The 17,417-nt window shown below is 37.1% G+C and overlaps 1 protein-coding gene across 1 annotated transcript; it reads right to left on the reverse strand.

Moving 5' to 3' along the window:
* Window positions 1-16,576: 16,576 nt before the first annotated feature.
* LOC149245276 (FT-interacting protein 3-like) lies at window positions 16,577-16,969 on the reverse strand. Its single transcript, XM_089437802.1, has one exon. It carries the CDS (start codon window positions 16,967-16,969, stop codon window positions 16,577-16,579), a length of 393 nt encoding a protein of 130 aa, XP_089293928.1.
* Window positions 16,970-17,417: the final 448 nt, after the last annotated feature.

A 17,417-nucleotide genomic window follows, 5' to 3' on the forward strand; every position in this document is an offset into this window, starting at 1 on the left:
ATGGACATTTTGGAATCCATGCACGAATTGAGAAATGAGATGGCCTGGTTACGAGAAGATAATGCACGGCTGACTATGGAACAAGAGAGAATCATAAAAATCCTGTCTAACAAAAAGAACCCTCCGCCAGCAAATCCTAGCGCGGAATAACAAATAATGTCTGGGGAGCAGCATCACCATATAGAACCCGAAGGGATTGAGGAAAGGGAGGAACGATCCGATAATGCATCCAAACATCAGACATCAAAAAGGCAACAGATAGAGCTGCAAGGGGAGTTTCGTAAGCTTAAACCACCACACTTTGACGGAGAACAGGAGGAAGCAGCTGAGGCATGGTTGATTAATATGAACAAATATTTCCAGCTATATGAATACGATGACAACCTTAAATCACGACTGGCTATTTTCCAACTACAGGGAAAAGCTACCCTGTGGTGGGAAGAAGTTAAGATCATAAGGGGAGTAAGTGAATAGACCATAACTTGGGAGAAATTTCAAAGGTACTTTAAGGAGAGATACTTTACTGAGCGTTTTTACGACAAAAAGGTAAGAGAATTTCATGACTTGCGGTTGGGACAGCAAACCATGGACGAATTTATCACCCGTTTTACATCCTTGCTTCGTTATGTGCCCTATATTAGAGAAGAAAAAGCTAAAGTACAGAGGTTCGTGAGTAGTTTACCTCTATATATGCAGGAGAGGATTGAGTTTGACAATCCGAAGAAAATGGATGAGGCAATATGTAAAGCCAGAATTTGTTACCAGCAGAGTAAACAGAAGGGGGAGATTTCAAGTAAAAGATGGAATGATAAAAGAAGTAATAAGTCGGTTGGAAACAGCAAAGGGATGCACAGTGGTGGTAGCAAGAGTGTTGGCAAGGGGCAAAGCAGAAGAGCTGTATAGAAAAATTCATTCAGGAACAAGCCAACCAAAGAGTCCAGAGTCGGTGATCAGCCTATGAAGTTGGACAGCGAAGGGGCAGCTAGACCTCGAGTAAAGTGTTGGGGTTGCAGTGGACCTCACTATGTCAAAAAATGACCTCAATGAAAGGGAACTGAACAGGTATCCTAGATTCAAGAAGCATCGATAGTCGGCGACATAGGACGTAGCCTGCCAAGGATTAATGCAGCTTTGGATGATCGTCAGGCGGAGTACCAGCCGACCATGGTGGAATTCGAAGGTAAAATCTTAGACCTTACTGTAGTTGTTTTAATTGATCCTGGAGCCACATTAAGTTATATTAGTCCTAAGGTTGTAGAGCATTGTAAACTGCAACCTGTTAAATTCAAGAATCCATGGCTAGTACAACTGGATACAGGAGCCAAGAGGCAAGTACTTGCAAAAGTCAATAACTGTTTTCTACAGATAGCAGGACAGCCAGTAATGGAAGATTTAAATGTGCTTCCCCTTGGTTCGTATGATGTTCTAATCGGTATGGACTGGCTAGAGAAACACTAGTCCTTAGTCAACTGCAAAACAAAGACTATTTATTATAGAGATGAGCTGGGAACAAGGCAAGAGATGCAAGGAATTAAGCGGCCAGTACAGGTCAGGCCAATAACTGCCTCTCAGCTAACAAAATGCATTATGAAGGGATGTCAAATTTATGTCATCCAAGTGGGCTATGCTGACTCGAAAGATAAGACAGCCACATTGGACAACATCATTGTGATGCAAGAATTCACTGATGTGTTTCCGTAGAGATCCTTGGACTGCCACCTAAGAGGGATATACAGTTTACTATCGAATCAATACCAGGGGAAGCCCTAGTATCTCGAGCACCCTACAGAATGAGTATACCAGAGTTGACAGAGTTAAAAATGCAGCTACAGGATCTGTTGGACAAAAACTATATTCGCCCCAGTGTGTCTCCTTGGGGAGCTCCAATATTGTTCGTTAAGAAAAAAGACGGAACTCATTGCATGTGTATAGATTATCGTTAGATGAACAAGCTGACAATAAAAAACAAGTATCCTCTACCTCGGATTGATGAACTTTTCGATCAAGTGAAGGGTGAAATAGTATTCTCCAAGATCGATTTGCAATCAGGCTACCACCAGATCAAGATTAAGGAGGAATACATAGCTAAAACAACTTTTAGAACAAGGTATGGACATTACGAGTTTGTGGTGCTACCCTTTAGGTTAACTAACGCCCCTCCAACTTTCATGTGCTTAATGAACAACATATTTCATTGATATTCGGACAAATTTGTGCTCATATTTGTCGATGATATACTGATATACTCCCATACCATGGAAGAGCACAAGGAGCACCTCAGATTGGTGCTACAAACCCTCCGCGAAAACCAGTTATATGTGAAGTTCAACAAGTGTGACAAGGAAGAAATACAGTATCTGGGCCATATAATCACAAGGGAAGGGATTGCGATGGATCTTGTAAAGATATGAACCATAATGGAGTGGCCCGTACCGAAAGATGTAGCAGACATCAGGTCCTTTATGGGGTTAGCTGGTTATTACAGACGATTTGTGGAAGGCTTCTCAAGAATGGCATACCCCGTCAGTTCTTTATAGAAAAAGGGAAGAGCATTAAAATGGACCCCGGAATGTTAAAGAAGCTTTGAGCAGCTTAAGCATCTGCTCACCAAAGCACCCATTTTGAGCATAGCTGATCCTAATAAGGACTATGTGGTGTGCACTGACTCAGGCAAGGAAGGTGTGGGAGGCATGTTGATGCAAGAAGGGAAAGTGATTGCTTACGAGTCAAGGAAACTAAAAGAGCATGAGCAGAAATATTCCGCTTATGACTTAGAGCTGGTAGCCGTCATACACACATTGAAGATGTGGCCACATTATCTCATGGGGAGGAAATTTTTATTATTGACAGACCACCATAATCTGACCAATTATTTTAGCCAGCCCACTTTAAATGTGAGGCAAGCATGGTGGGTAGATTCCCTAAGTGGTTTTGACTTTGATATCAAACACTTGAAGGGGAAAGAAAACCGGGTGGCGGACGCTTTAAGTAGGAAATTACAATGTTTGTATGAAATTTCCTTTAGCGAATGGAAAAGCCCCTTCGAGGAAATGATAAAAAAGGAAGTAGAACAAGATACTGTATACCAACAAATAAAACAGCAAGTACAACAGTCTACCAGCGAGGGGAATCGGCAAGGCTATGAGGTAGATGATGCTGGAATGTTGTATTACAAAAAGAGGCTATATGTACCTAGTCAAAATAATCTTAAAAATCTGATTTTGGATGAATTTCACATTAGTCACTATGCTGGACACCCATGGTATCAGAAAATTATCATTGCGCTTCGAAAAGAGTACTATTGGTCGGGTATGAAGAAGAATGTGGCCGAGTATTTAGCACGATGTTTGGAGTGCCAACAAATTAAGGCAGAGCATGAGCATCCAGCGGGGCTATTACAACCCTTACCCATTCGGGATGGAAGTGGGAGACCATTTCTATGGATTTTATAATAGGGCTGCCTAAGACAAAGAAGAATAACGACTCTATTATGGTGGTGGTAGACAAACTGAGTAAAGCAACACATTTTATACCTGTGCAATCCGCCTTCAGAGCTGTACAAATTGCCCATATCTTCATGCAGAATGTGTTTAGATTGCATGGACTCCCGAAGACAATAATTTCAGATCGTGACGTGAAATTCACGTTGGCCTTTTGGAAGACATTATTTGCAGAATTTGGAACACAACTAAACTTCAGTACAGCGTATCACCCCCAGACCGACGAACAAACAGAGCGAGTGAACTAGGTGGTAGAAGACATGTTAAGAGCATATGTAATGTAGCAACCAATGCAGTGGGAGGAGTATTTGCACTTGGTTGAATTTTCATACAACAACAGGTATCATACCTTGTTACAAATGAGTCCCTTTGAGGTCCTGTATGGGCGGAAATGCCGCACAACCTCAAGCTGGGGTGGACCTAAAGACAAATTAAGGTTAGGGCCAGAAATGCTTAAGGAAATGGAGGAAATGGTAAAAAGGGTACGCTCTAATTTAAAAGCTGCTCAAGATAGGAAAAAGAGCTTTGCTGACTGGAAGAGGAGGTTTAAAGAATACCAAGTCGGTGACCATGTTTATGTGAGGATCCAAGCAAGAAAGAGTACACTGCAATGGAGTGGGTGTGCCAAGTTGGCACCCCGATATTGTGGACCATTCCAAGTCTTGGCAAGAATTGGGCCGGTGGCTTACCAGCTTGCCCTGCCAAGTCACATCTGAGTCCACAATGTCTTCCATGTCTCTGTGTTAAAAAAATATGTTTATGATCCTAAACATGTGATCAGATGGCAAGATATACAGGTAAGGATTATTTCCAGTAGACCAGTCTAAAAGTTTTCTTCAAAGAAACTAATTTAGAATATTACATGTGCAGGTTGAACCGGAAGGAGAAGTCTTGGTCGAGCCGTTGAGCATTCTTGACCGGAGAGAAGTGCAGCTGCGGAAGCGAGCTATTACCCAAGTTAAAGTGCAGTGGCAACACTTTGGGCCTGATGAGGCCACTTGGGAAGATGAAGAGCTCATGAAAAAGGCTTACCCAGGGTTGTTCGTGGTCAACGGACATCGGGATGATGTCCAATTTTAGGAGGGGGAGATGTAATGCCCCAGAGAAATGTAAATATTTGATTTTACCGTGGTTAAAAGAGAAGAAACTGAATATGACATTATTAACTATTTTGAAATTTAATAATATTGTTATTATTTCTTTAATAAGTTAAAAAAAAAGTTTTTCTTTTGGAAAATGCTGGCAACTTCTGAGAGGAAGTTGGGAAAGAATGGTTGCAGTGATTGCAACCCTAACTATCTCTCCTGACTGGAAAGGTTTCCAGGAAAAGGGAAAAGTTAGGCTATGCTGTGAGGATAGACAGAAAGAAAGAAAAAAATGCTAAGTTTGGTGATAACCAGATAGGCAAGCACTAGGTGTAGATATCTTGCCAAGGACAGTGGTCCAGCAAGAGAGCACGGGGGGAGATTCTGGTCCGAAAGACGAATCTCAAGGTTGGGTGGAAAACAAAAGCAGGAGGCAGAGGAAAGCTCGGCGTCTGGAGGGCGTAGTGAAGAAACAGAGGTGAATAATTCTGTGAAATCAGTACATTGACATCCAGGGACAGGTACCAAACAAAACTCTATTTACTGTGTGTGAATAAGTTCTGTATTATACATTTGATACAAAAGAACTGTAACAGTAAGGGAATAGTTAATACCTGTACAATATTAATTCTGTAATTAATGCATTAGTTAATTAAAGGAAATGTTGGTGGTCTTTATAGAAGATTTAGAAGAGGGCGGGGTACATAAATTATTTCAAATCTGGAAAGAGGTGAGTAAGGTTGACCACGGTAGACTGGTGGAAATGTATAGTTTTGGACTACACAAAACTCTGATAATGAGCGCTAGGAAGGAGTAGGTGTAGTATACAGCAACCGCTAATGAAACTCCCAGTGGGAACGTGTAATTCAAAAACTGTAAATATATAAATTTTATACTCGGGAAATGAGCCAAAAGATAGGAATCTTTCCGTTCAATTTAACAAGAACATGAAGGGTAGAATCCAAGTAATACCGGACTATAAATTTCATTAGGGTGTTATACAAGAGTAGGGAATGGTGTGACAACGTCGTTTTAAAAAAAAAAAAAAAAACATGAATACATCTCCTTACTGTCAACAAGCTGGTACACAATCCAGTGATATATACATATACATACGGTGTATAAAAGCAAGAGAATTTGTAACCGACGTACCCCAGAGATCCATGGAGGGAGAAACCTGTATCATGTAAACCAGCCGACAAGGGTTGCCACGCACGCAAACCCTCAGGACTCTACTGGTGGGCTTTTACATCAAACATTTAACTAAGAAACCCTGCATATGAAATTTAAAATTACCAAATATAGCACCGAGGCTGTAAAGAATAAAAAACGATAAGTGCAAAGAAGTGAATGATGCCAGACATTAAAACAATAATTTAAATCTCAATTCAAACTACTAGAATAAGTGAAAATCTAGATGGGAACTGCTATCTTTACAAATCTAGACTGAAAACAAGATCCATATTATTAATGCATGCATCTGTACATAGCTAGAAAACGAAATCCATTAACAGTCGATGATAACTTTGTAATAGAGGGTTACACGGTTGCAAATATATATATTTTTGAGAAGAGAGTTACTCAACCAGATGGCTTCCAGCAGAAACACTCAGAAATTCCTGAGAGTTCCTTTGTAGCACCGTGCAAGTACACTTAATACAACCTAGTAAACCTCGAAAACATTCCATGGCGGATAAATGAATATATACAATTACAGTAAGATAACATTGCCTAGCTGACGCCAGGAAACTACAAACAATCCCTCTACCCGAGTATAAAGGGGTATAGGTTCCAACCCCGACAACTCTCGATTGTAAAAGAAGGACTACCTTGCTAACTCAACAAGCTTCAAACCTTCAGAACTCGGAAGGCTGTGATACATAATCAAAATAGCTAGCCATTTCAAATTCGAATCCTTTGATGAGTCCCATTAATTTAAAAAAACAATAGTTATACAGGAGCAAACCCCGTACCTGGGATTCTTGAGCAAGGAAACCAGAGAAATGCTGACCTTATAGCATCGTCTGTGGGCCTCGGTTGTTTGAGGCAGGCTCTATACCAAAAATACACCATTACAACTGTAGTTAGCAGATAGTGGTGGAAACAAATAGTAGGAAATAAACGCCAGAGACGGGAATGCCAAATAACTATAAAAAAATAATTTAAAGCATACCTAAACTTTTTATGTGTAACAAAGTTGTCATATCCTCTCCTCTGATGGTCTTCTAAACTATTCCAAGGCCTGGCAGCAGATTGAGTAGGCCCGCAGAAAACTAAGGGGAGAACCGAGCCGGAGCCAAACGAAGGAGGCGATAATGCAAACTGATAATGAAGTGCTAAATGAACCAAACCCTGAAAGGGTTGAAATGTCAGATCATAAACCTGCCCATCCTCTGATGCAATGGTGAGGGGCTCCAGGTAAACACCTGCGGTTAGAGGAGCCTGCTCGTGCCACGTAGGGGATCGAGCAGGGAGAATTAACACCAATACCTAGTGTAATAACTCTAAACAATACTGCATAACCAGAGAAAAATCAATGTAATGCCATGTGTAACACATATCTGCCCAGTCGCTGATCGTGAGGAGGCGGATGATTTTTGAAGTATGTGCAAATTTAATGAACCAGATCCTATAGTTCCAGGTCGACAAAATCACTGTGAGTTCAACAATCCAGTTGCTGGGAAAAGACTCCACTAGCGCCCGGAATAAAAAGGGGTGTTGTCATAATAGTTATATAGTAATGTGTAATAATTCATTTTTTTTTACCATGGTAATCTTGGGTAATATGGGGAAACATGCCAATATAAGATAGATTGATGAACATATAAAATCTTGAATACATGTAGTAAAAAAACAATGATGAAAATATAAAACAGATTGATGAAGCTATAACATCTTGCATACTTAATTTATTTGACAAATTATTTTTAAGGAAAGATGATATAGATTGATAACTACATAGACTAGCATTTGCACCAGATGTTGCAAAGGAAACGCCGTAAGGCATAAAATGTGGAAATTCATTATCCATGCAGTGTGTACTCACTAGAAATACTGGAGGAAAAATGAAGGTGAACATCTCTTATATTTTGTGTAAAGGAAGCGTGTCGCTCTTGAACATGACACTTATTTATTGCTAATGTCAGGTTTTGGGATATCCTCACTTCATCACTTGCCTTCCTGGGTTTTGGAAATCCATTTTTCCTATTCATCTAATTATACTACCTCGTCATCATGACCTCTCATCCCATGTTGAGTCAAATGGTGCCAAACTCTAGATTCGTGTCATCGATATGTTCAAGAGAAGTCCTATCTATAGTTTTTACCACTTATACATTGTCTTACCTTTCTGCCACAGTCCTGAATCAAACTTACCTACTTGACATATCCTTTGTTTCATATCAATGATGTGGGATACATTATGGCCCTCCTTTCACAGATCACTTCCTGTCGACTTCAGCTCATTATCCAGGAAGATGATCTAGAAACTCACTTCTAATACGTTGGAGCTTGCATGCCTCAATGGCAAGTTCTTCTCATTCAAAAATAGGTTCACATTATTAGCTTTTGATCGAATTATTCTACAAGTGTTTGACTTCATCTTCATTATCTACACTTTTGGATTTTTCTTATTATACCTTGAGAGCCATTTTCATTATTGGTGGTTTCTCTTGTGCATGTTAATGGTTTACATCATTGACCAGTAATCAGGTGGTTTTCTATCATGTTCAACTTCGACACATCTATTCGCATGTTAGAATTCATACATTGATCGAATCGGGACAAACCTCAAGACCCTAGGTTCCATCTGATAAAACCTAGGTTGTGTGGAGTTGTGAGTTATTCATGACTGTACACGTGCTTATATAGATGGTTTGCGACCATATCGTGGGTCCATATATATGATCCTTTTTACTTCGATGGTTGCACCCATACTGTGGATTCATGTACTATTAGATGCCTATTCATGTATCATTAGGCATTTTTATGTCATAGATGTCAGATATGTATATGTATATGCTTGAATTGTGGTCTCCTCACGATGTTTTTCTGGTCCTTTCCTTGACTTGTAAATTATTTCACCCATCACTCCCTGTGCTTTCTTCATGCTTTAGGGGGCATCTGTTACATAGTATTTTGTCACACCTCCTATCCACTTCCTGTTACACATCCCAAAATGCCAAAATATTGACAACTGTGTAGTGTACTCATCATGAAACACATACTGAAACATCCCCGAAGAATGGAAGAAAAACTGCCCCAAGTCAATTATGGAGAAGGTTGACTAAAACCCTAAATTTCAGGGCCAACACTCGTTGCTCTCCACTGCTTGCCTGTGTTGATGGCAGGTTTCAATTCTTCGACCTAGCTTTGCCAACGCGGTTTTGATATGAAAACGTGTGTTGAACCTCTTCTGGTAGGTTTTCTCAAAATGGAGGAGAATCTTCGTATGCTGGAAACTTCGAGAATCAACGAGCTAGATGTTGTTGGGTAGAGATATGGTTGAGCTCTCTCATTTGGAGCTCCTTAGCTTACCTTTAAGGGCCTTCCCTTGAGATGTGTACCTTCCTCCCTCTTTTTTGGATCCCTAACTCCCTCGCCCTTCCTATAAATCAAATCCCCTCCATTCCCAAATGGTTTGTCATTGATATCCTGCATTCCTATGATGAGATTATGCCTAAATGTTGCCCATCTAACTTGGAGAAGGAGTGATTAAAGAGTATTGGCTTGGACTTGGACATCCACCAAAAGGAGGTCTCCAACATCAAGGCAATGGTTGTATGCTTCCCATTTTCTATTCATTAATATATACATCTAATGTTCACTTTCCATCAATGTCTAAATATTTATGCATTTAGCTTGATATTCCTTGATCTATCAAGTAGTTAATGTTTGATATATATTATGTATGCTCTGGTATCTCGTATTGTCCTTTGATCTCTCTTGCAAGTATTCAGATGTAAGGCATAAGCATGGAGCGAGCCTAGAAGCTAAGGGATCGAAGCCATCACCAAAGGATTGAGCAATTAGCATCATAGTGAGGTTGTAGAAATTTTGAATAATTTAACACATATTCACAGAGATTATCCTGATCATACAATTATAAGCGGAACATGTATAATACATAATCTCCTCTACGTTGATCATTAATTTACAGAAGCAGAAACATTCACAGGTACACATAGAAGCATCAATCAAACTCATTAACACAGTATGTATCTGGGGGAAAGCATCTCGCTAAAAACCCCACACTATCTGTATATTATATTCATTGAATCGTGTAACAATACATAGTACAATACTCCTCACAAGGACTCAGTACTATCTCCACATGCTACACACAATACAGCTCAGATCTGATCTCCAAATCTATTCCACTTCTTGCCTGCCTCTCCAGCTCAACACCTGCTCAAGAACTGATGAGAATGGCTTACCAAACTTGTATTTGACCTGCAAATAATCACTCACACTCTGTTGGACGTGAGCACAAACTACAATTCTTGATATTGGCCAATTCATTGTCATACTAAATCCCTCTGATTGTGCAAATCATCATGCACAACTATAGTCACACTCATTTTAAGTGGCGATATTGACTACATTCTCATCTCTTACATCGGATCGACAAGTAGTTTAGTGCATGAAATATGTAAAATGAAATCACAAGGCATAGAACCCCGGCAGCAGCGATAATGCGTCCCCTAGGAAGTGAAAAGCTTGATGACAACAATTATCCCTTTATTGACTGCAAAGGCATGAAAGATTCACCTATAAATATTTTAAAAAGCAAATATCTATGCAATATAATATATAAATAAGTTTATCAAATTATATACATTTCATCATTACCATACATTGTTCATCAAATAAGCAATCCATATAAAGAAATTGTTTTTTCTTAAAAAAAATTAATTTTTTAATATTAATTTTTTCATATATTTAAATTTTAATATCAAATATAAAAATAAAACTTTATTCTAAAATAAAACTCGTTGAAACAAAAAGTTAAATGAACAATGATATTCTTCATAAAATAAAACTTTGGAATCCCTCTCTTGCACCCTTTTTAAGTTATGAATTATATGATTTGAAATTTAACTAAAAAATAAAATTTCGTCGAATGAACCCCCCAATGTATTTTATCAAAATTATATTTTATTAGGGAAAGAAAATTTACATAGAATCTTTTTACTAAAAAAATAGATAAGGTGTTGAGAGTGTCATCCCACACTAGATGGTAACACATCTCTGTTACTCTCTAGTGGATGGTCTAGGTATACACATTCATCCATGCTTTTTAACTTGTCCATGGTATTGCTACATCAGTGAAGGGCGGGTTTTGTGACCAGGGATGCCTTAAAAAAGTGGAGTATGGGACAAGGGATGGCGTAAAAGCCATAGGAATTACATGACAAGTGACAGTTTAAAAAGCTGTGAAATATTAAATTCTTTTTCATATTATCCATGGAATGAGTTTGGGGGGAAATTCTTGTGTATGTAGTTAGCACAATTTTATATTGATGAAATGTTTTTAAATGTTTTTTTACTGCTTAATTTATTTGGGTCAAGTTTTTTTTTTTCTAAGTAAAGCTAAACTATTATATTACAGCAAGAGCAGAGTTACATTGTGAAAATTACAACGGGGCCGCGGCCCTGTAAAATTTGTCCAAGGACAGACAGTAGACACCTGAGAATTCATGCCAGAATTACATAGGACACATGGACAAAGACTTAGAGCCACACTCATGTAGCTGACACATGGACAAAAACACTTGAAGAACATCGACACAGAACAAGATAACATAAAACCGACACAATTACATAGAGACAGAGTGACAGACTCATATATAACCGCATTGGAAGCTGACTGAGAAAAATTCTTGCTGTAAAACCTGGAGCGCGAGCTGGGCATGTCAATCTTCATCAGTGGTCTGCGGTTCATCTTCTGCCTTGCAGCATGGAGGCTGTAGGATAGTTGACATTATAACTTAATTTTGATATTATAACTTAATTTTTAAGTTGGTATCAAACAACCATTCTTACAATCACTCAATTTTATAGAATTAACAAGATTTGAGGCATGTTATTTGGAGTTTTTATTTTTTTAATTTAACTAAACTTTACAGACTTAACAAGAATTAACTTAATTTTTGAGCTAGTATCAACAATCAATTAATTTTATAGACTTAACAAGATTTGAGGCATGTTATTTGGAGTTTTTTATCTTTTTAACTTAACTAAATTTTACAAACTTAACCAGAATTGAGACATATTATTTGAATTTTTATCTTTCTCATTTAATTCAGTAAGAATTAAGACATCTTTACTTTTTATTTTTATTATAACATACCAACATGCCACTTTACATAAATAGAAACTTTATCATAAAATATCAACATGTCATTTTATAGAAATAGAAACTGTGCAAAAAATGAGGGCACATTAGTGGGACTACTGTAAAGAAATTCAAAACACCAAAACTCCAAAAGTAAATTTTTCTTATTCACTCAAATTAATTCCATGTCATATGAGACCAACAAAGTTATAAATTACTCTAATTACCTGATTAATAAAACCATTTAGCATACCTAAAAAGTATTAAAAAAATGATACAAGATAACTCACTAAAAGTCTATACTGGCAATTTCCCCTTTAAGGTGCAAAGATACACCTAACAAATATGCAACCAAATGTCAACTAAAAAGAAACCAAATATGAACTAACATGCCCATTAACATGTTGAAATACTAACTTCTCTTACAAAAATATATAAATTAAATTATTCCAACAAACTTCAGTTAAAAATAAATAAAAAGTAAAAATGTAAATATCATAATCAATGGTGAATACAACATTCAAACTTCAACGCAAAACAAAATGACAAGTGAAAACTTAAATATCACAAAATTCATCACAAAAGAAAATGACAAGTGAAAACTCAGATATCATACCCATTTATGAAAGCAAAATAGTTTTGCATTAGTAATATCATCTTTAATGAAGTCTCCCAGCCACAAATGCAAAGAACAACCCTTATATGTTTTGTAAAGTACCTTGGGTTTAAAAAAAACGATAAAGGGGCAAGATAACCACTGTTGGACAATTGTTTCATTTTATTGGGAAACACACATATAAAACTTTAAAAATATTTTCATATGGTTACCTTATATCTATCCGTGAGCATAGTTCATTTACCACTAGACAATGTATTGACGAAGACAAGCCTAGAACTATCGAACCCTTCCCCAGAACATCCCAAGTTTTTTTCAACTTCGTTATGGCTCATGTTGATGAAGAGCTTCTCACTTGCATTGTCGTTGTTGTTCCTAAAGGGACTCCCGAGTATGCAGCTAAGGTGGACATGTGGTTGTGGGGCACTTCAAGTGGCGATATTGATATAACATTGACATCTCTTCTAGTGGATCGAAAGCTGAGGAAGGCATGTGATTGCATGCATTTTAAGTGGCGATATTGACTACATTCTCATCTCTTACATCGGATCGACAAGTAGTTTAGTGCATGAATTATGTAAAATGAAATCACAAGGCATAGAACCCCGGCAGTAGCGATAACACGTCCCTAGGAAGTAAAAAGCTTGATGACAACAATTATCCCTTTATTGACTGTAAAGGCATGAAAGATTCACCTATAAATCTTTTAAAAAGCAAATCTCTATGCAATATATATTTATAAATAAGTTTATCAAATTATATACATTTCATCATTACCATTCATTATCGTCATCATAAGCAATCCATATAAAGAAATTGTTTTTTCTTAAAAAAATTTAATTTTTAATATTAATTTTTTCATATATTTAAATTTTAATATCAAATATAAAAATAAAACTTTATTCTAAAATAAACTCGTTGAAACAAAAAGTTAAATGAACAATGATATTCTTCATAAAATAAAACTTTGGAATCCCTCTCTTGCACCCTTTTTAAGTTATGAATTATATGATTTGAAATTTAACTAAAATCCATCATCTTGTTGCATTCTCAACAAGCATTTCTTGTTACACACTTTTCAACAGGTTTCTCCCTCTCTTTGCATTTTTAAACATAACCTAGGAAAGTGTGCATTAGTTTGTTAAGTTTATTGCTAGACCCACTCATTGGGATAAAGAGATTGCCTCTATTTGCAAATGGGATTTATCTTCACAACACTCAGGGATTGGACACCTGGAGGTGTTGGGTTTCTCCTAGAGGTGCTATGGCACCTGAGGAAGTCAGCAAGGTCCTGTTGTGTCAACTCCATTTCCTTAAGGGCATCTAGGAGGTTGAGTCATATCATAGTAGCCATTCATCTCATGTTTACCCCGAGTAAGCCGATGAAAGTGGGTAGTTGTGAGAGGATGTATGTTACAATCTTTATGCATATGGTGAATTTAAAATTTAAAATCAGATATATATATATATATATATATATATATATATATATATATATATATATATATATAATTATATATATATATATATTATATATAATATATATATATATATATATATATTATATATCGTCCCCAACTTGTCGTCCCTTGGAAAATTTGTGGGTGTGTTATAGCCACACCGAAAAATTGTCCCCTCGTCCTTGTTATCCCCAAAGGAAGTGCAACATAGCTATAGTAAGTTGAATGGTATCATTCAACTAATTTAATTCCATGTCATATGAGACCAACAAAGTTATAAATTACTCTAATTACCTGATTAATAAAACCATTTAGCATACCTAAAAAGTATTAAAAAAATGATACAAGATAACTCACTAAAAGTCTATACTGGCAATTTCCCCTATAAGGTGCAAAGATACACCTAACAAATATGCAACCAAATGTCAACTAACAAGAAACCAAATATGAACTAACATGCCCATTAACATGTTGAAATACTAACTTCTCTTACAAAAAATATATAAATTAAATTATTCCAACAAACTTCAGTTAAAAATAAATAAAAAGTAAAAATGTAAATATCATAATCAAGGGTGAATACAACATTCAAACTTCAACCCAAAACACAATGACAAGTGAAAACTCAAATATCACAAACTTCATCACAAAAGAAAATGACAAGTGAAAACTCAGATATCATACTCATTTATGAAAGCAAAATAGTTTTGCATTAGTAATATCATCTTTAATGAAGTCTCCCAGCCACAAATACAAAGAACAACCCTTATATGTTTTGTAAAGTACCTTGGGTTTAAAAAAAACGATAAAGGGGCAAGATATAACCACTGTTGGACAATTGTTTCATTTTATTAGGAAACACACATATATAAACTTTAAAAATATTTTCATATGGTTACCTTATATCTATCCGTGAGCATAGTTCATTTACCACTAGACAATGTATTGACGAAGACAAGCCTAGAACTATCGAACCCTTCCCCAGAACATCCCAAGTTTTTTTCATCTTCGTTATGGCTCATGTTGATGAAGAGCTTCTCACTTGCATTGTCGTTGTTGTTCCTAAAGGGACTCCCGAGTATGCAGCTAAGGTGGACATGTGGTTGTGGGGCACTTCAAGTGGCGATATTGATAACATTGACATCTCTTCTAGTGGATCGAAAGCTGAGGTGGGCATGTGATTGCATGCATTTTAAGTGGCGATATTGACTACATTCTCATCTCTTACATCGGATCGACAAGTAGTTTAGTGCATGAAATATGTAAAATGAAATCACAAGGCATAGAACCCCGACAGCAGCGATAACGCGTCCCCTAGGAAGTAAAAAGCTTGATGACAACAATTATCCCTTTATTGACTATAAAGGCATGAAAGATTCACCTATAAATCTTTTAAAAAGCAAATCTCTATGCAATATATATTTATAAATAAGTTTATCAAATTATATACATTTCATCATTACCATTCATTATCATCATCATAAGCAATCCATATAAAGAAATTGTTTTTTCTTAAAAAAATTTAATTTTTAATATTAATTTTTTCATATATTTAAATTTTAATATCAAATATAAAAATAAAACTTTACTCTAAAGTAAAACTCCTTGAAACAAAAAGTTAAATGAACAATGATATTCTTCATAAAATAAAACTTTGGAATCCCTCTCTTGCACCCTTTTAAAGTTATGAATTATATGATTGAACTATTTTGTTTGAACCTTAAGTTACAACTGCTTCTTCTTATGATTGAACTATTTTGTTTGAACCTTAATTTACAACTGTTTCTTCTTAGTTTTGGATAATAAACAGAGACTATGGTAATCCTGTGGTGGTCTTCCACTTTCTTCTTAGTTTTGGATAATAAACCGAGACTTTGGTAATGCTGTGGTGGTCTCTCTGGTGGAAGGATCTTCTCTGTGGTTACAAATTTAAATCTCTTAAAAACCAAATAAAGAGTTACTAATCTTGTGGCATAAGCGTTTCTTCTAGATCACAAATCTAAAAAAGATCAAAAATTTCAGACATTGATCAGATTCAACCACGTTCCCACACCAAATTAACTTGTTATTAATGCAGTCAGTCCAGTTAAGAAACATAATATTGGTTTATCTTCTGAAGAGACTATGGCAGAAGCACGGGTGGCTCCTATATAGTATCCAAAGCTGGAGCTGTAATGTAGGGAAAAGAGAGCACAGCTGAAATAGCATCCATTTTCTGTGTTGAAAAATATGGTACAGTTGGCTATACAGCGCATCAACTCTCCAGCAGTTCCAGAAGGAAATTAGATTATAAGAAAATTTACAAGCTCCTCCACTACACAACATGAGGAAGTGCCAATACATTAGATTAGCTGAAGGAGAAAAGCCTTGATGACATAGTCTCGGAACAGGAATGCTGGTAATTCTGCACTGTTGCAGCTATAAAATCATAGATAGATCGTCAATTACATCGGTTAAGAAATAACATGGAAATGTAAATTAAAGAAACATACACAACTAGAATAGTATATTCGCAGAACAAAAGCTAAATTAAAAGAACAGAGGTCTAGCTTCAGCAGACATGAAAGACCAAGCTATTTTTACAACAGACTATCGGTACGAGCAGGCAATCTCCTGAAGAAATTGAGAGGAGCAGAAGGAAGCCCGTGGCGGAACCTCGGATGGCGCAGGAGATACAGAACAAAAATCACTGCAGTTTGGAAGGGCGTGGTATAGAGAACTGTGGCAGCTATCAAGCAAAATATGACAAATATGGTAGTCGCTCGTGGATCGCTCCACCTCAGAAGATTTTGAAGCCTTTCTACTTCAGTAGCCATATCCCCCGCCATGGTCTGTATTCGCCCAGCAGACTCCCGGATTCGATCGTATCGCATTCTCACAATGTTAGAGGCTTTGCTAGTGGGGAATGTGTCGAATTCTTCACCGATTTCGTCAGGATGAACCAGTCCGGCCTGGAAGAGGCTTGTGTCCATATCGAGTGAGTGACTAAAACCCTAAATTTCAGGGCCAACACTCGTTGCTCCACTGCTTGCCTGTGTTGATGGCAGGTTTCAATTCTTCGACCTAGCTTTTCCAACGCGGGTTTTGATATGAAAACGTGTGTTGAACCTCTTCTGGTAGGTTTTCTCAAAATGGAGGAGAATCTTCGTATGCTGGAAACTTCGAGAATCAACGAGCTAGATGTTGTTGGGTAGAGATATGGTTGAGCTCTCTCATTTGGAGCTCCTTAGCTTACCTTTAAGGGCCTTCCCCTTGAGATGTGTACCTTCCTCCCTCTTTTTTGGATCCCTAACTCCCTCGCCCTTCCTATAAATCAAATCCCCTCCATTCCCAAATGGTTTGTCATTGATATCCTCCATTCCTATGATGAGATTATGCCTAAATGTTGCCCATCTAACTTGGAGAAGGAGTGATTAAAGA

This window comes from Pinus tabuliformis, chromosome 7, assembly GCF_031772625.1.
Source record: "Pinus tabuliformis cultivar Carrire ecotype Pingquan chromosome 7, CPIR1, whole genome shotgun sequence".
NCBI lineage: Eukaryota > Viridiplantae > Streptophyta > Pinopsida > Pinales > Pinaceae > Pinus > Pinus tabuliformis.

Coding starts and splice junctions, on each gene's coding strand:
- LOC149245276 (XM_089437802.1), bottom strand. CDS start 16,969: ATGGACACAAGCCTCTTCCAGGCCGGACTGGTTCATCCTGACGAAATC.